General features: G+C 39.4%; 1 protein-coding gene across 1 annotated transcript in view; it reads right to left on the bottom strand.

Moving 5' to 3' along the window:
• Positions 1-25,074, bottom strand: part of LOC126481063 (tetratricopeptide repeat protein 37) — a 158,445-nt gene that overhangs the window by 46,246 nt on the left and 87,125 nt on the right. Inside the window, exon 12 of the mRNA XM_050104546.1 lies at positions 7,627-7,821. Coding sequence (XP_049960503.1) covers positions 7,627-7,821 — 195 coding nt within the window. The remainder of the gene's footprint in view (positions 1-7,626; positions 7,822-25,074) is intronic.

Raw genomic sequence — 25,074 nt, 5'->3', positions numbered from 1 at the left:
AAGTAAATTGGAAAAAGAAAACACTACATGGCAAGCACCCGTATCATCTAACACAGCCACACATCGATCAAGACGCATCCAACACATGGCTAAGAAAAGGCAATATATACGAGGTGCATTCAAGTTCTAAGGCCTCCAATTTTTTTTCTCCGGACTGGAAAGAGATAGAAACATGCGCATTGTTTTAAAATGAGGCCGCATTCATTGTCAATGCGTCCCAGAGATGGCAGCACCGTACGGCAGATGGAATTTTACCGCCAGCGGCGAGAATGAGAACTGTTTTAAATACTTAAAATGGTGACGTTTTCCTTACTTGAACAGCGTGCAATCATTCGTTTTCTGAATTTGCGTGGTGTGAAACCAATTGAAATTCATCGACAGTTGAAGGAGACATGTGGTGATGGAGTTATGGATGTGTTGAAAGTGCGTTCGTGGGTGCGACAGTTTAATGAGGGCAGAACATCGAGTGAAAACAAACCGAAACAACCTCGGGCTCGCACAAGCCGGTCTGACGACATGATCGAGAAAGTGGAGAGAATTGTTTTGGGGGATCGCCGAATGACTGTTGAACAGATCGCCTCCAGAGTTGGCATTTCTGCGGGTTCTGTGCACACAACCCTGCATGACGACCTGAAAATGCGAAAAGTGTCATGCAGGTGGGTGCCACGAATGCTGACGGACGACCACATGGCTGCCTGTGTGGCATGTTGCTAAGCAATGTTGACGCGCAACGACAGCATGAATGGGACTTTCTTTTTGTCGGTTGTGACAATGGATGAGACGTGGATGCCATCTTTCAATCCAGAAACAAAGCGCCAGTCAGCTCAATGGAAGCACACAGATTCACCGCCACCAAAAACATTTCGGGTAACCGCCAGTGCTGAAAAAATGATGGTGTCCATGTTCTGGGACAGCGAGGGCGTAATCTTTACCCATTGCGTTCCAAAGGGCACTACGGTAACAGGTGCATCCTATGAAAATGTTTTGAAGAACGAATTCCTTCCTGCACTGCAACAAAAAAATCCGGGAAGGGCTGCGCGTGTGCTGTTTCACCAAGACAACGCACCCGCACATCGAGCTAACGTTAAGCAACAGTTTCTTCGTGATAACAACTTTGAAGTGATTTCTCATGCTCCCTACTCACCTGACCTGGCTCCTAGTGACTTTTGGCTTTTTCCAACAATGAAAGAAAACTCTCCATGGCAGCACATTCACCAGCCGTGCTGCTATTGCCTCAGCGATTTTCCAGTGGTCAAAACAGACTCCTAAAGAAGCCTTCGCCGCTGCCATGGAATCATGGCGTCAGTGTTGTGAAAAATGTGTGCGTCTGCAGGGCGATTGCGTCGAAAAGTAACGCCAGTTTCATCGTTTTCGGGTGAGTAGTTAATTAGAAAAAAAATCGGAGGCCTTAGAACTTGAATGCACCTCGTACAGTGAGACGGAAGGATTCATGATTGCAATACAGGATCAAACAATAAACACCAGATATTACAGCAAGCATATTATTAAAGATCCCAATACCACAACAGATAAATGCAGACTTTGCAAACAACAAATAAAAACAGTAGATCACATCACAAGCGGATGTACAATACTAGCAAATACAGAATACCCCAGAAGACATGACAATGTAGCAAAAATAATACATCAACAGCTTGCCTTACAACATAAACTAATAAATTGCACCACAAAATGTACTGGAGAATGATGAATACAAATTATACTGGAACAGAACCATTATAACAGAGAAAACAACACCACATATAAATCTGACATCATACTCACCAATAAAAAGAAGAAATTAACACAACTAATCAAAATATACATACTCAATACAACAAATATACAGAAGATAACAGGAGAAAAAAATTGAAAAATACATCCAACTGGCTGAGGAAGTCAAGGCATCAGGATAAAGTTGGCATTATACCAATTATACTATCAACTACAGGAGTTATACCACACAATATCCACCAGTACATCAACACAATACAGCTACATCCAAACGTATATATACAACTACAGAAATCTGTAATTACTGATACATGTTCAATTACACGAAAGGTCCTAAATGCAATGTAACATATACTGTACAGTTAAAAGGAAGTAACACTTGATCAAGGTCCGTGTCACTTCCCATTTTTAACCAGACATAACGTCTGAGAAAGGAAATAATAATAATAATAATAATAATAATAGTGCAGTTGTAGTGTATGTTATTTATTAGCTAAGTGACAACTAATTAACAACAAATAATTATTTGTATTCACAGACGAATTATCCCCTTATCGGTCAATAATTCATTCATGAATTATTATTTTTTAAAATTGTCTACTTATGGAGCCCTTTTCTGACAAATTAGTTGACTACAATTTTCTTTTCTCAGAGATAATCTTATGACTTCATCCACACTGGAATTCATTTTCTTCGTTATAGAGTTTCACATTATTTTCATTGTGCATTGAAACTTCTCAAGAACTCGAAATTTCTGGGTACACTTCAGTCTGTCCAGTGACAGTTACACCCAGCAGGAAAATGTGCCCAGGGCACAATATTCCTCTTCCTTTAAGACTGGAGTAAGAAACTAGAATTCACTTTGGTATCTGAGAATGTTGAAACTCAAGCCAATATGGTGGCAGATCAAGCAGTGAAACAATTTGTGAGATACAAAACAAATGGTGATCATTGGGGATGCATGAAGAGTGACAGAAACTGAGTGTAAAACAGACTGAAGAGAGATGGGCACCTCTCTAAAGGAGGTAATTTTCAGGCAAAAGATTGTGCCCCATTCTGAGACATTTAGGAGTCATTATTGTGAATTCTCTCTATGTTCAGTGATATGTCTTGAAAGGGAGACGCAGGGCTTGTTTGAGAACATTTCTGCACATAAGCATCTTATCATTTGTCATCCGCTCCCCTCTTTTCCCTCACACACAACCACATGTCAATTTCCACTACTAATTGTGATACACACGGTATACAAATCTTGCACTTGGACATCCATGGCACCCCAAGTGGTTGGTACTAATTGTAATACAGTGATATGTCCTGTATAGAAAACTTACGGTTTGAGCAACTCTGGCACTCCTCTCAGCTTGGGGCCCCAAGTTATTCCACACCCTCGAAAGTCGTCTCATTTTTGGGTGTAAGGAACGAAAACTGAATGTAATCTTATCTAATGGTGGCTTGCAAAGACAAACTTAAGGGGTTGCCTGCTGCACTTTCGAAGTGTGCAATATACTAATCACCACAACACAGCAAAATAATGTATGGTAAAATGACTTTTCCATTGCTTTTTTAGTGCTGGTAGACACTTTGTCGAGTATTTTTATTCTTCTGTTGCGAGCTTGAGGTACAGAAAAGAATTCCTCTTTTGATGTTTAATGGTAAATGGGAGGAACAATGCATGTGGCTTAGGAAATGCTATGAATGTAGTGAGCATTTACCATCCTCCTCCCAATAATAACAGTACAGTATCCAGTTACCCCCCCCCCCCCTTCCCATTCATGAACCACGGACCTTGCCATTGGTTGGGAGGTTTGTGTGCCACAGTGATACAGATAGCTGTACCATAGGTGAAACCACAACAGAGGGGTATCTGTTGAGAGGCCAGACAAATGTGTGGTTCCTGAAGAGGGGCAGCAGCCTTTTCAGTAGCTGCAGGGGCAACAGTCTGGATGATTGACTGATCTGGCCTTGTAACATTAACCAAAATGGTCTAGCTGTGCTGGTACTGCAAACGGCTGAAAGCAAGGGGAAACTACAGCTGCAATTTTTCCCCGAGGGCATGCAGCTCTACTTTATGGCTAAATGATGATGGTGTCCTCTTGGATAAAATATTCTGGAGGTAAAAAAAGTCCCCCATTCAGATCTCCAGGCACAGATTACTCAGGAGGACGTCAATATCAGGAGAAAGAAAACTGGCATTCTGTGGATCGGAGTGCGGAATGGCAGATCCCTTAATCGGGCAGGTAGGTTAGAAAATTTAAAAAGGGAAATGGATAGGTTCAAGTTAGATATAGTGGGAATTAGTGAAGTTCGGTGGCAGGAGGAACAAGACTTGTGGTCAGGTGACTACAGGGTTATAAATACAAAATCAAATAGAGATAATGCAGGAGTAGGTTTAACAATACATTTAAAAAAAATAGGAGCTTGGGTAAGCTACTATGAACAGCATAGTGAATGCATTATTGTAGCCAAGATAGACACGAAGCTCATGCCTACCACAGTAGTGCAAATTTGTATGCCAAATAGCTCCTCAGATGATGAAGAGACTGAAGAAATGTATGATGCGATGAAAAGAAATTATTCAGGTAGTGAAAGCAGATGAAAATTTAGTAGTCATGGGACACTGGAATTCGATAGTAGGAAAAGGAAGAGAAAGAAAAATAAAAGGTGAGTATAGAATGGAGGTAAGGAATGAAAGAGGAAGCTGCCTGGTAGAATTCTGCGCAGAGCTTAACTGGATCATAGCTAACACTTGGTTTAAGAATCATGAAAGAAGGTTGTATATGTGGAAGAGGCCTGGAGACACTGCAAGGTTTCAGATAGATTATGTAATGGTAAGACAGAAATTTAGGAACCAGGTTTTAAATTTTAAGATATATCCAAGGGCAAATGTGGGCTCTGACCCATATTTATTGGTTGTAAACTGTAGATTAAAACTGAAGAAACTGCAAAAAGGTGGCAATTTAAGGAGATGGGACCTGGATAAACTGAAAGAACCGGATGTTATAGGGAGTTTCAGAGAGAGCATTAGGGAACGATTGACAAGAACGAGGAAAAGAAATACAACAGAAGAAGAATGCCTAGCTTTGACAGATGAAATAGTGAAGGCAGCAGAGGATCAAGTAGGTAGAAAGATGAGGGCTAGTAGAAATCCTGTGGGTAACAGAAGAGATACTGAATTTAATTGATGGAAGGAGAAAATATAAAAATGCAGTAAATGAAGCAGGCAAAAAGGAATACAAACATCTCAAAAATAAGATCAACAGAAAGTGCAAAATGGCTAAGCAGGGATGGCTAGAGGACAAATGTAAGGATGTAGAGGCACATATCATTAAGGCTAAAATAGATGCTGCCTACAGGGAAATTAAAGAGACCTTTGGACAAAAGGGAACCACCTGTGTGAATATCAAGAGCTCAGATGAAAAACCATTTATAAGCAAAGAAGGAAAAGTAGAAAGGTGGAAGGAGTAGTAGAGGGTCTATACAAGGGCCATGTACTTGAGGGCAATATTATGGAAATGGTAGAGGACATAGATGAAAGTGAAATGGGAGACATGATACTGCGTGAAGAATTTGACAGAGCACTGAAAAACCCAAGTCAAAACAAGGCCCCAGGAGCAGACAACATTCCTTTAGAACTACTGACAGCCTTGCAAGAGCCAGCCATGACAAAAATCCAGCAGCAAGATGTATGAGACAGGTGAAATATCCTCAGACCTCAAGAAGATTATAATAATTCCCATCTCTATGAAAGCAGGTGTTGACAGGTGTGAAAATTACCAAACTATCAGTTTAATTACTCACAGCTGCAAAATACTAACACGAATTCTTTACAGACAAACAGAAAAACTGGTAGAAGCTGACCTTGTGGAAGATCAGTTTGGATTCTGTAGAAATGTTGGAACACGTGAGGCAATACTGACTGTACAACTTATCTTAGAAGACAGATTAAGGAAACGCAAACTTACATTTCTAGCATTTGTAGACTTTGAGAAAGCTTTTGAAAATGTTGACTGGAATACTTTCTTTCAAATTCTGAAGGTGGCAGGGGTCAAATACAGGGAACAAAAGTATATTTATAATTTGTACAGAAATCAGATGGCAGTTATGAGTCGAGGGGCATGAAAGGGAAGCAGTGGTTGGGAAGGGGGTGACACAGGGTTGCAGCCTATCCCCGACGTTATTCAACCTGTATATTGAGCAAGCAGTAAAGGAAACTAAAGAAAAATTTGGAGTAGAAATTAAAATCCACAGTGAAGAAATAAAAACTTTGAGGTTTGCCGATGACATTGTAATTCTGTCAGAGACAGAGGGCTTGGAAGAGCAGTTGAATGGAATGGATGGTGTCTTGAAAGGAGGATATAAGATGAACATCAACAAAAGCAAAATGAGGATAATGTAATGTAGTCGAATTAAATCAGGTGATGCTGAGGGAATTAGATTATGAAATGAGACACTTAAAGTAGTAAATGAGGTTTGCTATTTGGGGTGCAAAATAACTGATCATGGTCGAAGTAGAAAGGATATAAAATGTAGACTGGCTACAGCAAGGAAAGCGTTTCTGAAGAAGAGAAATTTGTTAACAATGAGTATAGATTTAGGTATTAGGAAGTCAAACATGGACGATAAATAGTTTAGACAAGAAGAGAATAGAAGCTTTCGAAATGTGATGCTACAGAAGAATGCTGAAGATTAGATGGGTTGATCATGTAACTAATGAGGAAGTACGGAACAGAATTGGGGAGAAGAAGAATTTCTGGCACAACTTGATTAGAAGAAGGGATTGGTTGGTAGGACACATTCTGAGGCATCAAGGGATCACCAATTTAGTACTGGAGGAAAGTGTGGAGGGTAAAAATTGTAGAGGGCGACCAAGGGATGAATACACTAAGCAGATTCAGAAGGATGTAGGTTGCAGTAGTTACTCGGAATTGAAGAATTTTGCACAGGATATAGCAGCGTGGAGAGCTGCATCAAACCAGTCTGTGGGCTGATGACCAAAACATCATCATCCAGTCACCTACATAGATGATAGACTCAATCCACAAAGCTTTTCAGTGATGGAAATGAAAATGTGGTAGCATACTTACTATTTTTTTCCAACCTGTTTTGCAGATAGAGTTCATTAAAGTAGCACATTTAGATGACAATTACAGTTGTCATAAAAGAATAATTAACAAATACAGTGCCATTTAACAGAACTAAGGGGAACTTTAAAAATAATTCATCATTAGCTTTTAAAAGAGCTGTGGCAGACAGCAGAATATTGATGACCAACAAGATGAATGTGTAAACTAGTTAACAGTATCTGCAAACAGGGTAATTGTTATTAACATATTATCAGACACTAAAAATGCCAACACAAAAAGCAGCCACACATTTACATTAGCCACACATTTGGTATGTGCCTGTTTCCTTACTGCTTTAATCTGCCCTTGGCTATCTGCTGCTTCGCAAACTCCAGGAGTTAAGCTGCATATATTACCGGCTGAGCTCACTGAAGATAAAGGATGGTACAAAATTGGAATTGTTTCCAGAATAAATCTTTTCAGATCTGTTAAAAAAATCACCTGAGGGATTGAAGCTTTAAGCAAGTGCAATGCAGAAAGCTAGGGTCTGGGACGGAGTCCCAGTCTGATACACAGTCTCAATCAGGAGGTTTTGAAACATTACACTGCGGGTAAAACTGTTGAATATGCAAAGGCTTTATTTTAATGATCGGCTAACAATGTAAAATTTCAGCATTCTTTTTCAGACAAGAAAATTCAAGCAGAGTACGTAATCACGATAGATCATCAATTATGTTTAATGAAGTATGGTTATCTGTGTAAGACAACAAAATATGTTTCATCATCAAAAAGTTCAAACAAAAGATTCTTAAGAATTCAAAGTAATTACCGAGCTCCGAGCTGTAACACTTCTTCTTTGCTTAAATATTTCACTCCTTCCTCAAGATTAACAGTTGGTTCTGTCTGAGCAAGCCATGACTGAACCCGAAGTGTAGCAAGCTCTTCTGGAAAGCCTTGTATTAGATTGAATACATCTCCCAACAGCTTCCAAAGACAAGCCAAATTTCTTCTTTCTTCTACAGCTCTGAGAACAGAATCATGATAAAGAATACAGAAATAATGTTAGTGGATGTAAATGTGAAGTGATTAGTACTGTCTTCAAATCTTTCATTCTAATAACAGAGAGAGAAAGAGTACAGAACAGAAAATTCACTTAAGGCAACAAATAATTCTTTTTTTATATTCCATGGATCAGTTGTACAATTAATCATATGTAAATATAGCGACCATGCCGATAGTTAACTTAAAAAATAAATAAAATATAGATGTGAATTATTAATTCCAATCTACCACTCTTACCATACTACATAAATTGACATTCTTCTATATAATAGAAGTAATTGTTGAAGAGAAAATTTTTCAGTTTGCTGTTTGTCAGACTTTAATATAATCTGATAACTGAACAATACTTTTCGTGGAAGCATTGTGAGCCTCTTTTTGTATTAAACACAACCTTAATATGAAATAATGAATGTCATTTGTTTCTTCTTGCATTGTAATAAATCATTGTTCCTTTGGAACTGTTATAGGTTATTTACAACAAACATCACAAAAATATACTGTGAAGCAGTGATCAAAACAGATGTCTACTAGATGATTACGAGAGAGCACCACACATTATTGCTACAGCACGTTTTTGAACTATGAAGACATATTTTCTTAAAGATGAGTTATCCCAGAAAATTTTTCTATACGACATTGTTGAATGTAAATATTCAAAATATGTAAACTTACTGATTTCTATCTCCTCAATATTTGAAACAATTGGTGTAGTACTAATGTAGCTGATCTCAGCTGTTTAAGAGTTCAAACATGCGCGCGCGCGCGCGTGTGTGTGTGTGTGTGTGTGTGTGTGTGTGTGTGTGTGTGTGTGTGTGTGTGTGTGCGCGCGCGCGCGCGCGCGCATGGACATACAAAATATTTGAAGTTTGCACCGAAGTTGTCATTTCTTCACCATGTGTTATATTTACCACTGGGATAGTGTGGAACTGAATACAGTAAAACCCCCTGTTTACACTTTTCAACAGACTGACCCCAAAAAGTGTAAAACGTATGAAAATATAAAATACAGGGAAGCATAGGAAATATAACACAGAAAAATGGAAAAATTACTGCCACTTTCTTTATACTGTTCAAACTATGACACTAAAGCAATTTCATTTTGCCTGTTTTAAAAAAATCTGAAACACTGAAGCGAAAGTCTTTCATGAAACCACATTACAATAACATTCAAGAAACTTTTAATTGATAATCATTATAAAACTTTTAACACAATATTGGTTAAAATAGCAAAAGTTGGCAGTCTTCGTAAACACACAACAATAGGCATGAGGATTATAGCTTGTTGCAGATGAGGTCACTCAATTCAGGGACATCCTCGGTGAGAATGAGGGCGGAAATTGTTGTCATGTTAAGAAGCACCTTCAGGAGGGATTTTTATGCCTGAAGACTGCATGCCTAGAATGGATTAGTATATTTCACATGGAAGTAACAATGGTTTGTGAAAGCCCATTATAGAGACGGCCATCTTCAAAAGCAGCGCTTATTTGAATAATGACTGAAATTAAATTAAAGCTGTTGTAATACAACATAATGAGTACAAAGAAGGTTGCTACTTGAGTCACTATTGTCAGATCATGATCATTAAGGCAGTGACTTATGATACTTTCCGTCTCTTCCAAGCACTAAGAACCTATTATACAGGCAGCCACGACCCAACACACCAACGACAAAAATCTTGCTCATTGTGTAAACTTTGTATCTAATCTGTGTTTTCTGCTTTGTTCCAAGGTTGAATTTGAGCAGGAATATGATGCACGTCTTGCAGAAATCTGTATGAAAATCAATGTTACAGGTCATGATAACATCAAAGAAAACTTAAAATGTTGTAACATGGAATCATTAATGGTGAGAAAGCATTGTACTGAGAGAATAGGACTTCTGCTGGGACTGACAAAAATCAATGTAAAATGAGGGCACATGTAAAATGTGGAAATATAAAAACAAGGTTTTAGTGTATGTTGCGCTTTTTGAAATTGAGAGGGAGAATAATTTCTGGAAAACACTTCAACAGTACTTTTAACAACATTATTTACCATTTGTTCTGTTGCTGTATGTATGTTTGGAATGGTTACAATATTAGTGTCATCTGCAAAAACAAATAATTCTACTAGTTGTTTATTACACAGAAGGTCATTTACACGTGTGAGAAAAAAACAGTGGACCTAAGACAGAGCTCTTCTGCTTACTAAAAGAAGAGTGATCAAAAAACTGGTGGACAGGGATAAAAGAATTTGTGAATCACTTTACTCTGAGGGAGAGCCCAATCATTTAAGAACTACTTTCAGAAGAAATGGCTACTCTGACAGAGATAAATATGGCACACAATCCTAAAAGATCTGGAGTTCTAGTGAAAGAGAATCCACTAAGGGTAGGTTTGCCTACATTAAAAAAAAAAAAAAAGGTCACAGATCACACCAGCATAATACTAAGACGACACAATATTGGCCCTGTGTTTAAATCACCAAGAAATGTGAGTGAATATTTGAACATTGCAAAGGATTCACACCAGCCACTTGCCACAGCAAGAGTATACAGGGTGTTCATAAATGAATATTGGGGTTTTAACGCATTATAATATTTATCAAATTAAACTTACACTTATAAATGATATGTCACATGAAGGAGCAACTCAAACAGATGTGTTTGGCACCAGTGCCCATGCGCAGCGCGCATGTTTCCACTGCAATCTGCAGGACAGCAATAGTAGCAAAGATGGTGACTTGTGAACAGAAAGCGTTTCGTGTTTTGCAGTTTGCAAAGACCGAATCTGTAGTTACTGTGCAACTTTCGTTCCAGCTGAAATTCGGTTGTGATCCTCCAAGTGATAATAACATTTGTAGATGGTACCATCAATTTGAAGATATCGGCTGCCTTCATAAAGAGAACAGTACAGGACGACCAAGAGTTAGTGAAGAGACTGTTGAGTTAGAGAGTGAGTCGTTCACTCGTAGCCCAAAGAAATCAGTCCAGAAGGCTTGTCGTGAATTACAAGTTCCCATGTTGACTGTTTGGAAAGTTTTAAGAAAACGCATACAACTATGTCCTTACCATTTACAGTTATTACAGGCTCTAAAGCTGATAGACCATGGATTCCATGCCAACTTCACAAACAAAATGTTGTTTCATGATGAAGATTTTCTGGATCATGTTGTCTTCAGTGATGAATCAACCTTTCACCTTAGTGGACATATTAACACTCACAAATGCGTGCATCCGTGGCTCACAAAATCCTCACGAGGTGGTACAAATGCAATGAGATTCTCCTAAAGTGACTTTTTTTGTGCCAAAATCCCGGCGAAAGGTTTATGGGTCTTTCTTTTTTGGTACACCTACTGTAACTGGCACTTCTTACCTTCATACACTAGAGCAATGGCTCTTCCCTCAGTTGGAAGAAGATGAGCCAAAGAACTTCATTTTCCAGCAAGATGGTGCACCACCTCACTGGCATAGCACAGTACGCGATTGGTTGAATTTCACTGTACCCAAGCACTGTATAGGTTGCAAGGGGCCCAATAACAGGGCATGCTTTGCATGGCCTCCACGCTCGCCCAACCTAACGCCATGCAATTTTTTCCTTTGGGGCTTCATCAAGGATCGTGTGTACGTGCCTCCACTACCAGAAGACCTTCCTGAATTAAGAAGCTGGATTGAAGCAGCTGCTGCTACAATCACTGAAGACACACTTATCAACATTTGGGAAGAACTCTGCTATAGACTTGATGTGTGCCATGTGACAAATGGTGCTCACATTGAACATTTATAAGGTTCTTGGTAAAACTGTTTGAGTTGCTCTTTCATTTGACATATCATTTATAACTGTAAGTTTACTATAATAAATATTGTAAAGCGTTAAAACCCCGATATTCATTTGTAAACACCCTGTATAAACTCCCTTGCATAATAGGTCAAATATACATAGTAACTACAAAAAGAAGCATCAACACGTCGCTTAAAGAACACAACAGCAACTGTGCCTGCAAAACAAGGATCAGATCACGCACTGAGATCAGGGAACCTCCAAATTCATTTCTTTGATACTATGGTTTTATCAAAATCCAATCATTACTATGCAAAAGAGGCCACAGGAACTCAAAAGCACAATGAAACTTTAATGGAAAGAAGGATTGAAAATAATTAGCCTTAGTGCTATGTGAAGTAAACAGCACTATATCTTCCACACTACAAGCTCCATAACACACATTAGTGCGACTCCACGAACTTAGGCAGTGGTCTGATAACATCACAACCTCACCATTGTGTAGCTACATATAAAAAGCTTGGCTTTTTGAATTTAAGTTTCAAACTGATCTCTGGATCTTCATAGGCTCTGATGATGTCTCCAATATTCAAAGATGAACTTTAGACACAGCAATATGCCTTAGACCACAGCAGAATGAATACAAAAAAATTCACCAAGGACACTTGGGTTTGCCAGAAACAAAAAAATAATGGCGGAATTAAAGATGTGAAAAATCACTAACTGCAAGATCAGAAAAATGGAGAGAATGGAAAAGTTTTTGAACACTGAATGCTATGAGAAATTTAAACAACAAAGAAAAGAGACATCTAGGATAATATGGGTAATCCAAACATAATTTGAGAAACAACAATACTGAAACACAAGAAAACTTCAAAAATAATAATTCCGATATTTATATCAGACCTTCAAGAATAAATAAAAAGGCTGATAAGCATTTTCTCCAAGACTGAAAGAGGTAGCGATGGCTTACATAACAATGAAAATCATGAAATACTTGCAAAATATTCTGATAAATTGTTAAACATCCCAGAACTTCGTCATAAATTAGATTTCTCAATCATTTGTGAGAATCAAGAACAATATACACCACAAGCCACTGAAGAACTCAGATAAACAATTAAATCTCTGAAAAAAATAATAATGTCAATGAGGAAGATTCCATATCAGCTGAACTTCTGAAATGGTCACAAACAAAGATTATAAAACATCTGCAAACGGTTTTTGAAAAAAAAAATGTGGAAAACAGAAAAGATTTCTCTGGGAAGGCACACTAATACATCTGTCATAAGAAAGGCAATAAAGACTTCAATAAGTATAGAGGAATATCTCTCTTCCCCGTTGAATATACATTATTTTCAAAAATTCCACTGTACAAAACAGTAAAAACTCTTGGTAACAATTAGATAAATATCAGAGGGTCTTCAGAAAAGGCAAATCCTGCTCACAACAGATAATCAATTTAAAATCTATAATCAGTCACAGACCATTGACCTCACAGACATACTTGCAACACTTGTGGATTTTAAGAAGACATTTCACTATCGATAATAGAACTGTAGACAAAGTAATCCAAGCATGTGGTGCTAAAATTAAATTGGCAGATCTAGTCTGTGAAATGCTTCCAGACACAGTTCACAAAAATAAAGGTCATAGGCAAAATTTCTAAGCCCTTACTGGTGTAAGATGAGGTGACGGCTTATCTGCTCATCAGCTGTGTATTAAAAATATTGAGAGATGTGAAGTAGAGAAATTAAAAGTGTATCAAATATCACCAATAAAACCATGAAGAAAGAAAGGTACATTGAAGTAAGCAACCTGGAATGTGCCCATGACTTGTGTAGCATCTTCAAAACCAAGAAGTGCAGAAGTAAACTGGTCTCCTGAAAGTGATAGCCAATAAAGGTTTACAAATCTCTGCAGATAAAACCAATTTTATCACTAACATAAATGCACCAAAGTTTTTATGGACAGACATTGGTAAAATAGAAAAGGTTGAAAAAAGTTCAAGTGTGTGTGAGAGGTAGTTCAATGGGCGACAAAAATCTGCCAAATACGAAAGAATACACAAAATTAAAAAGGCTTATGGAAAAAATAAAAGTATTACAATAATAAAGTGCACATTGAGAAATACAAAAATCATGCATTAGAACATAGCACCGAAACCAGAATGTGTTTATGCAAGTGAATGCCTTGCACTGTGCTGTATTCTAGTACTAGAGCGTGTGAATGTGAATGTGAGCATGCCAAGTGTAGAGTCGCTGCACATGTGTACTTAAATCAATTGCCGACTGTATCAGCGCAGGCCCTCCACTACAGGCCAGAAGCATGCACATAGGACAGTCTCCGTCATGTCATCTACTGACTAGGCCTGCCTATCCATGCATGGAGCAGCACTGACTCACCCTGACTATGTTGTTTTAGTTTGTACCATTCCATTCACATCAGTTGTTCTGCACATCGTTTATGTTACACCTTCTATACGATTCTTTTGTCTTGTTACATGTGGAGTCAGGAGGCTTATTTCCATTAATATGTCTGGTAACATGCATCCATCCATGTCCATTGTGCATTCCAATGGAGTTGGGAAATTCCAGGAGGACAATGCAACACCCCACACATCCAGAACAGAATTGCTACAGAGTGACTCCAGGAACTTTCTTCAGAGTTTAAACACTTCTGCTGGTCACCAAACCCCCCCCCAGACATAAACATTATGGAGCATATCTGGGATGCCCTGCAACATGCTGTATTTCACAAAGTTATACTGACCTCTTTGCAGTGCATCTTATGAATCACTGGTGACACAGTGCACAAACATGCTGGTGGTGTTTATTTTCCACGAAGTGTATTAACACTACATACAATACATACACACGAGTAACACATATGACGATCACCTACTAAAATCTTTGCAAATTTCTCTACACTGCTGAAGGGGAAGCTGATTCTTGGTCATTCTATACAGCAAATGTAGTGTTCTTCAGAGAAAGGCATCAACCCTATCACAAGTGCTGCTCAATTTTCAGTCTACATACAGACTATCTCCTCTACATTTCCTGTCCAATTCTCTTATGTGAGTAGACAAAATAAATTCACTGATCTCATGTTTAAATAGTGAAGATATTTTCAATTTATTAAGTTAATAGTTATTTTCAGTTGTTAAGTGATCTATTGTCTAAACAATAGTGACAGCTGGAGCTGTCACTATCTAGCACACTCTAAAGGCTGCACAAGTGTAACATACTGTCAATACTGTATTTACTCGAATCTAAGCCGCACTTGAAAATTGAGACTCGAAATCTAGGGAAAAAAATTTTCCCGATTCTAAGCCGCACCTGAAATTTGAGACTCAAAATTCAAAGGGAGAGAAAAGTTTTAGGCCGCATCTCTAAATCGAAACAAAGTTGGTCCATTGTAATATGAGACACAATTTAGGCTGAATGAATGACGATACAGCTACAGTAGTTTGGTTCGAGTCGTAAGCTTAGCAGTTAAGCTTTACCAGGTAGCCATTGCTATGCGTCAGGCACTCCGTCCGTATTTATACAGGTATCCTTCCTTTTTCACGTGCTTTGTCTGCTTTGAATTGATTGCCTATTTTTCTTTCTTCTGATAAGCGCCGTTTTCTTTGTTATATGTGTTTACGTCACTCTAAGCTGAAAATTAGTTACTGTACTGTGTCATGCACTGTTTGTCGCATTCTGATAGTGCGTGTTTACGGCCTGTCGCCACTTGCGGCATGGCTTGCTTTTATGCGTGCTACCGCCGCTTACAATTAAAAAAAAAGAAAAAAGAGAGGAATCGTCTCATTAGCTAAACAATGGCAAGAGACTACTATTTGTTGTTACTTACACTGCTGCTTCCTTTGATAATGATCCAACAAGAACCAGATAATAGACTGCGTATGATAGAAGATGTTCTGAACGAGAGTATTGCGAAAATTTTTCTCCATTCGAAAATCTTTGCAGGCGCCTCTTTAGTACATTACATTCTGCACAGAAATTAGAGTCATCTTAGATTTAAAAATCTAGTCAATTGCTGTGCTTCATTTCTGACTGTATCACTATTAGGCATAAGAATAATATGAATATAAACATGACATGATATGTATATTCTTCCGCGTTTGCTGTTGTCTCACTCTAGTTTCGTAGTTTATTAGGCAGACAGGATTTAAATGAGATAGCAGCAAACACGAAACAATACATGGCAAAATATTTATATTCGTATTATTCTTATGGTGAAGAGAATACTCATGTGATTCACAATTCATAAAAGTTTCTATTAGCAACCATCTCTTCTCACAGGTAGGAAAAAATTCAGAACGTAGAGTTGGCCGTATTGACAAACATCCCAAACAGTCTTGCCAGTCGGATTTTCATAGTACATTGAAATGCTGCTACATTCGAAGATGAACAGTACGGAATTTGTATTTACTTCGTTGGATAACGTACGGAAATGCAGTGGTCGAAACTCAGGGCAGAGAAAAAAGCTCGTCTTCCACCCTTTTTTTAAAATTTATTTACTGACGCAGAGGATTTGGTGCCAGTATTTATCTTTGTGCCTACAAAGCATGCCTATGTAGCGCTACATATATTCGACGGCAGAAGTTAGTTGTGGCGGCACCCACCAACATTTTACAGAACTTCCGCTTGCTTTGCACTCGATTCTAAGCCCCAGGCGGTTTTTTGGAGTACAAAAACCGGAGAAAAGTGCAGCTTAGGTTCGAGTAAATACGGTAAGTATTTGACAATGTGAATTTCACTGTCTCCACTACTAGTGGCTGGAACATTTTTCACAGCATGATATTCAAAACCATTTGTAAGATATACTGACGATGTATGGTAAGTGGATCCACTCATTGCACTCATTGTAGCCCACCTTAGAGTGTCAGCACTTTGCAAATGGGAGAGATTTATGCGCTCCATCAGTAACACACATAATAGTGAGAGAAGTGCAGTTACTTTCTTGTCACTCATTAATTCACCATGAAGTGATTACAATATGGTTCAATTGCTTTACAATATGCTGTCAATGACCGGCGGCAAGAATGTGCCACATTTACCAACCCAGTCCCCTTCCCACCAATACTACATAGGTCACTGACATTACATTTCCAAATTAAATGCTCCTCAGGCATTGTTTGTTATGTAGGAACATATTTTACATAAAAGCTCACTTAACAACTACAATTTAAGTAAATACACAAAAAATAACTCCACTATTAAATATGAGCTCAGTGAAGTTATGTTGCCCACTTGCATACGAGATCTGGGCAGGAAATGTTGTGGAGGTATAGTCTGTCTAAATTGAAAAGTGAGCACCACTCATGGCATAACAGGTTGCCTTTCCTGGAAGAATGATACAACTGCCATACATCATCCTTAAGAATCAATTTCCCCTCTAGCTGTGTAGAACATCGTGCAGAGATTTACACAGAATGAGTCCATATGCCTTATGTGTACTAGTATTAGTAGTAACTAATATCTGCATTCTGTGTAGTGTTAAAGTACTCTGTGAAAAATAAACACCCTCCCAAGCGTGTTTGCACATTGTTACCAGTGATTCATAAGGTGTGCCACTGAAGAGCTGGCATAACTTTATAAAACACTCTGTAGTTGCTTCTTGTAATGTAGAACGGTAGAAAGAATGGGTTTTGGCTGGTTGGTCCTCAGTTTGCAGACCTACAGTAGTGTAAAGAGTGTGTGTGTGCAGGTGTGGTGCGCGCGTGCGGGGGTGTGTGCGCGCGCGCCTGTGCGCACGTGCGGGTGTGCGTGCGCATACACACTTAGAGACTGTTACTACTGTGAAACCCCTATTTTACATTTTCATGTGGTCCAGACTTAAAAAACACAAAATTGAGGAAAATGCAGAAATGATGAAAATATATAAAGATATATATAAAAAATGAGCAAAAAGAAACGTAATTGCCTTATATGATTAAATATCACAATACTCTCCAATAATTTGCATAAAATCTGTCTAAGTGAAGGAAATTAAATGTACAATACAATGTTTATACAATAATTTGTGGTAATAAATTTCACCAGTTCTCAAAAAATCACACATTTGTAACAGCAAGTAAAAACTCATCAAAAAATTGAAACTTTTATCTGGGTACAAGGTAATTGAGCTGTTTTCCAACATGTTACGACTACAAATTGTATGTTCAAAACATGGGTTTTTGAGAGATCATCCTTTGTCCTCATCCAGAATAAAGCAAAATTGAGGAACATGTTGAATTAAACCAAAAAACATTACAGGAAATAAATGGTTAAACCGTATGCATAAATGCAGATATCTGCTTAATGACATACTTTGTCACCATCGCTGTTATTGTTTAATACTTTTCTTATGAGCCGCACTTCATATGCTGACCTCTGTTAAAGTTTTGTTTTAGGCTTGATGAGAGAAACAGAGACTTGAAAAAAATGAGTTTACTTCCCCAAATGATGTTACAAGCTTATTACAAGTCAGTTCGGTGAATTTCTGTACATTGTGTAAAAGGTAAATTTGAAAGAAGGCTCAGGTGCTACAGTTTCACTTAATGCCCTCTGTCACTGCTGCCAATTTTTATGATTTACAGCATGTGGTGGAAAGCATACAAGTGAGTTGTGTATGTAGTAGCTGCAACTGTATCAAGTCAGATATAAACACGGAAGTCTTTAACATGTGCTATCGCAAAACCTGTCTTCTACACTGAATATCCAAAGAAACTGGTACACCTGCCTAATATCATGTAGCCAACACTACGTGGCAGGACTTGACTAATGTCTGAAGTAGTTCTGGAGGAAATGATACCATGAATCCTGCAGGGCGGTCCATAAATCTGTAAGAGTATGAGGGTGTGGATATCTCTTCTGAACAGCACGTTGCAAGGCATCCCAGATATGCTCCATAATGTTCATTTCTGGGACTTTGGTGGCCAGCGGAAGTGTTTAAATTCAGAAGAGTGTTCCTGGAGCCACTCTGTAGTAATTCTGGATATATGGGGTGTCACATCAGCCTGCAGGAATTGCCCAAGTCTGTTGGAATACAAAATGGACATGAATGGATGCAGATGATCAGACAGGATGCTTATGTACGTCTCACCTGTCAGCGTCGTATCTAGATGTATCAGGGGTCCCATATCACTCCAACTGCACATGCCCCACACCGTTACAGAGCCTCCACTAGCTTGAACAGTTCTCTGATGATATGCAGGGTCCATGGATTCATGAGGTTTTCTCCATACCCATACACGTCCATCTGCTCATCTGAGCAGGCAACATGTTTGCACTCATCAACAGTCCAATGTCAGTGTTGACAGGCCCAGGCGAGGCAGCGTGCAGTCATCAAGAGCACACGAGTGGGCCTTTGCCTCCAAAAAGACCATGTCAATGATGTTTTGTTGAATGATTTGCACGTGGACACTTGCTGATGGCCGAACATTGAAATCTGCAGCAACTTATGGAAAGGTTGCACTTCTGTCATGTCGAACGACTCTCTTCAGTTGTCGTTGGTCCCATTCTTGCAGGATCTTTTTCTGGCTACAGTGATGTCAGGGATTTGATGTTTTAACCGGATTCCTGATATTCACAAAGGACTCAAGAAATGGTTATATGGGAAAATCCCCAATTCATCGCTACCTTGGAGACGCTGTGGCCCATCGCTCGTGCGCCAAGTATAAAACCACGTTCAAACTCACTTAAATCTTCATAACCTGACATTGTAGCAGCAGTAATCTATCTAACAACTGCACAAAACACTTGTTGTCTTATATAGGCATCGCTGACTGCAGTGCCGTTTTCTGCCTGCTCACAAATCTCTGTATTTGAATATGCATGCCTATACCTTTCTTTGGTGCTTCAGTGTATTTCCATGTAACATCTCAGTCAAAGGACATCATTTACATGAAAAGTATACTTTCACCACATCAGAAAATGCTTTCACCCCTAACTCCAATCCCGTCACTGAAGGGCCACTCCCCCTTTCCATACATCCAGTAGATAAGCTCATTTTATGTGCATTAGTGTGGAGTGGTGTGGTGGCTGCGCTGGCTATTGGGCGACTTAACAAGTCACCAGCCAATAAGAGTTCATTAGCTAGAATTGGGCAACATTTCTTCAATTATGACCAATCAGATTCTTTGAGACTCAGTGTTTGAATTATTATTGACACTTATATTGTTGTTGAATACAGTACATAGAAATACATGCAAAAACATGAGACTAAGTTACAAGTGCCACAAGAAAAGATGACATCTCAGCCCCTTCATCATATATTGACTCAGTTCAGAACACTTCGCCTTGACTGTCTTGTTTTTCCATTACTGCTGCAACATAACATTAGTTGTATAATAATTGTGCAGTGAAGGTAAATGTTCCAAGTTTTGCTGGCAACACCAATCGTGGATTACGTCAGCATTTCCTCTCTCACATCTCCACAACAGCCTAAAATATTCCCTTAACTCCGCAACCACCCATGGTGGGGACCATCTGTCTTTTGTGCCACTTATAATTCATTCAGTCACATCAAATGTCAATAGGAAGAAAACGGACGCCGAGTAAGAACTTAGACTTGAGGTAAACCTTACTAGGAAGAAATGTAAAATCAGGGAATTTTTAGCATTGATTTTATGGACTTTTCACGGGAGCTACGAAATTATGGTGTAGAATCGTGAAAAACATACAATCGGAAAATGTAAAATTGAGGTTCCACTTATGTCAGCTTAAATCTGCTTCAGCTGAATCTGTACAAGTCAAGTGATAAAAGCATCAAATAATACTAGGACAACTCTCTACTCACTAGGAAATATTCAGAAATGTCATCTAAAATAAGAATGACACAGTAAAAAGTTTCAGGCCAATTCCAAAACTTTGAGACGTTTCAACTTCCATGTGAAAAGTCAGATAGATATATATGAAGAAGAGACTGGGATGAGTGTGAAAGGCAAATATCAACAACATTGGTGGTGAGAGAGAGAGAGAGAGAGAGAGAGAGAGAGAGAGAGAGAGAGAACTTTTGATTTTATGGACCACGCAATTTAAAGTTTTTAAAAAGGTGAAATTTGACAAGGATATGTACTCTGAATTTCTTTATTCAGCTATTCACTGTTCATCTTATGATAGAAAACTTGAGCATATCAGTGAGAGACATGGAAGAATGGCTACATCAACAATGCTTCGTCTTTAGCAGATGAGCAACAATTTCTGGAGTCAGTCAAAACATTGCCATTGTTTAAAGCTTTAATATGCTAATTGAGAATTTTTTCCAGTGTTGGATACATCCTATCTGTTGTTCTGAGAACTACTTTCTATTTTCTTTTGTACCTTTTCATTTGATGAATAACATATGAGCCATGGCAGGGTTGCTGGCATTGCCTTTCAAATTCCTGGCACCACTAGCTTGATCTGTCATGTGATTTTCCCCTGGTTTGAGGCCACTAAGATCTTTGTTCAAGGTTGTTGATGGGGACGGGGTGTCTTGGGGTGTGGAGTTGGGGAGTGGTAATGGAGCGAGGAGGACAGTGTGAGAGGTCCCCCAGTGAATAAGGTGGGCACTTGGGCCAGCTTCTCGGGCACAGAGTCCGGCGAGTTGTTGCTGGGCATATTTTTGTGCCGATTTGAATCCATGGCTGACTCTGAGTGCCGTGTTCGTGTGAAGCCTGGCCAGCCAACTCTAGGGCATGACAAATCAATGAAAAAGTTGAAGTCAATTTTGTTGTATTGAAAATTCTGGGCTCCCTTTGGAACCAACAAGTTTCAGCTTCGATTGGTCTTAACTGTTATTTTCTTAATGGCACCTACAGGTCTGTTGTGATCATTTCAGTTTCTTAGCTGACCTATTTCACCACCACTTGGCTCCTTGAAATGGAGCTGCTGTTTGCTTTTCCTGTTTCCTGAGTCGTGGCGATACTGTGTTTCTTCTATGTTGTGTCCGGATGCCTTCTCTTGAAATACGGCCAGATGCCGGTTTCGAGATACCTTTCAGCATTGCAGATGACATTGCTCTGTTAATTATATTGTTACGTAGATGATGTAACAAAGGTTTATTCAGCACTTGCACACACAAGAGTGCAGAGCGAACTGCCTCCGACCAGAACACAAAGTATATACACAGCTACAGAACATTCCAGTACAATGATGCTTGACATTTGTTGATACTTCTAGAATGTATTCGGACTGAATATAGAAATTAAAATTGTACAGTCCAGGTGAGTTTTGAACTCATGAGCCTCCGTGCAACAGTTTAGTATCATAACCACTACACCACAGTGACTGTGCTACTCAGCTTCTTCTGCAACATTGCTCCCTCCTTAAGAGAAAAGCGTCTCGGTGTTATGTCCTCCTAGTCTGGGAACAAGTCATCGATCCTGCATACTCCTACTCCCGATGACTGATGCTCGCCCTGGTGGTGATGTTCTTAGAACTTCTTTTGCCTCTACGATCTTCATCACTTTTCCATTTGTTGCCTGTCGCTGGAGCTTCGAATTTACCCTGGGTTGCAGGATCCTTGTGGGGCTTCATTCAAATGACATGGACCGTATCTCTGATCTTTCGTCGTCTTGTGTTTGGGTCGAAAACTTCAACTTCATAAGTAACATCAGACAACTGTCTTACAACTTTATAAGGTCCAAAGTGGTGCCTGAGGAGCTTCTCAAAGAGACTAACCTTCCAAACAGGAGTGAAGATCCAGATGAGGTCTCCGGGCTGGTAAACAACAGGGCGGTGGCTTGCATCATACCTTCGGCGTAAATTTTCTTGAGCCTGCAGCGTGCAGAGTCAAGCTAACTGCCGAGCTTCCTCAGCTCTGGTTAACACCTGGCCAATGTAGTCGTCGTCCACGTCATCAGGATGTAACGGAAACACAGTGTCCATCATCGTAGTCGCCTCACGCACATGCAGCAGGAAAAATGGCGTAAATCTTGTGGTGTCTTGTTTGGCGGTGTTGTAGGCAAACATCACAAAAGGTAGCACCTCATCCCAGTTGCTCTGCTCAACATTGACGAACACTGATAGCATCTCGACCAAGGCATTCAGTTAACCTGCTAGTTTGCGGATGGTAGGTAGTCGTCATGTGATGAGCAATGTTGCAACGACGGTTTATCTCTGTGACAAGATTTGATTGAAAAACTTTCACTCGATCCGTAATTAAAAACCTTGGGGCACCGTGTTTTAATAAAATGTCTTCCACGATGAATTTGGCTACCTTGAATGCTTCGGCTGTTTTTACGGCTTTTGTAATGGCATAGCGTGTCAGACAATCAGTGGAAACAATAATCCGTCTATTGCCACTAGCAGACATTGGAAATCGCCCGAGGAGGTCAATCCCAAGACGCTGGAAAGGCGTTACGGCTGGTGGAATTGGTACGAGTTGGCCAGGTGGTTTCTGAGGGACTGTCTTTCTCCTCTGGCACTCTCGACAGTGCGACACATAGTGACGGACACTCCTAAATAAACCTGGCCAGAAAGATCTCTTGAGGATTCTATCGTTTGTCTTAATAAATCCTAAATGCCCGGCCTCAGGTGTGTCATGGAATTTCTGTAGGACATCTAAGCACATGTGTTTAGGAATTACTAGTAGCCACCTCTTTCCAAAAGGATCAAAGTTTTTCTTGCAAAGTAACCATTAACTACATTAAACTGTTCATTCATATCTTCTGACCAATTTAAGGCAAGCATAATTTGAGGTATTTTGGTGTCGTCGTCCTGCTCAGCAGAGAGATCCTGGAGTGCAGGGAGACAGTCACTACATTCATCAAAGTCTTGATGGTCTAGCACAGGGTTTCTTGAGAGACAGTTGGCATCTTGGCTTTTGTTCCACTTCTGTACACTATGGTAATGTCATACTCTTGAAGACATAGTGCCCACCTGGCAAGTCATCCTGTTGGATCCTTAAGACCTATCAGCCAACAAAGTCTGTAACAACTGTGAATGGCCTTCCACAGAGATACTGTCGAAATTTGCACATGGCCCAGATCACAACAAGACATTCTCTTTCTGTAGTTGAGTAGTTTCTCTGCTTTTGTCAATGTCCTAGAAGCACAGGCTATAACCTCCTGTTTTCCATCTGAAATTTGCACCAGAACAGCACCAATCCCATACCCACTGGCACCTTTGTGTATGTCTGTAGGTGCTCTCTCATCATACATACCAAGGACAGGGTCAGGCATCAGAGCTTTTCGCAGCACATCAAAAGAATCTTGTTGAGCACTGCCCCAGATAAATTTAGCATCAGCTTTTACCAACTCTTGGAGTGGCCTGGCTTTGATACAAAAGTCTTTGATAAATCAATGGTAATAAGAACATAATCTGAGGAAGCTACTCACATCTCTAATACTTTTAGGAATAGGAAATTCCATTATAGATCTCAACTTTTCTGGGTCTGGCCGCACACTTTCGGTTGACGCAAGGTGTCAAAGTATTTTGATTTCTTTTGCTCCAAAGAGATGCTTTCTTGATTAAGTTTCAGTCCGCCTTGTTGGAGACACTTAAGAATGGCCTTCAGTCTTTTTATATGTTCATCAAATGTCTCTGAGAACACTACAATGTCATCTAAATAACAAAGACACATTGTCCACTTCAGGTGACGTAGAAGATTATCCATCATCCGTTCAAAAGTTGCTGGTGCATTACACAAACCAAACACCATTACCTTAAACTCATACACGCTCTCAGGGGTGATGAATGCAGTTTTCTCACGATCAGCCTCATCTACTTTGATTTGCCAGTATCCTGAGTACATATCCATGGTTGAGAAAAACTTAGCCCCCTTCAGACAATTTAGTGTATCGTCAATACGTGGAAGAGGGTAAATGTACTTCATAGTTATCTTATTAAGCTTCCTGTAATAAACACAAAAGCGATAACTGCCATCCTCCTTCCTGACGAGAACCACTGGTGACGACCATGGGCTCTGTGAAGGCTGAATGATGTCATTCTTCATCATTTTTTCTACCTCATCACGAATTATTTGACGTTCCGTTGATGACATATGGTATGCTCTCTGGCTTACTGGTTGATGGTCTTCAGTGCTAATCTAGTCCTTCACTGTTTATTTGTCTAATTTGCTCTTCACCTGTGGATTGAAGCACCCTGAGAACTCGTGAAGAATGGCAAGTAGCTTTTTCTGTTGTTCCTTAGTGAGATCTGGTGATAGTCGAGCTAGAAGATCTTGTCTCGTAGTGGTACTGTTAATTTCGCCAACAAACTTGGCATGGTAGGTTTCTATGATGCTCAGCTGTTCTTCAATTAATGGGTCAGTGTTTGCTATGCACATGCATCTTGGAAGGATCTGTGGTTCTCGGTGACAGTTAACTATCCACAATTCACCGAATCCATTCTTAAACGAGACGATAGAGGCTGGGATGACCAAGTTATTCTGCAGTGGTATGCTTCTCTTACATTCCACTACAAGATCCATGGATTGATGCTTGGCATGACATAAGACAGTTACCTTTCTAGCGCTGACTGCAGG

Source organism: Schistocerca serialis, chromosome 5 (assembly GCF_023864345.2).
Source record: "Schistocerca serialis cubense isolate TAMUIC-IGC-003099 chromosome 5, iqSchSeri2.2, whole genome shotgun sequence".
Classification (NCBI taxonomy): Eukaryota; Metazoa; Arthropoda; class Insecta; order Orthoptera; family Acrididae; genus Schistocerca; species Schistocerca serialis.
This window is presented reverse-complemented; position numbering and strand designations above follow the sequence as displayed.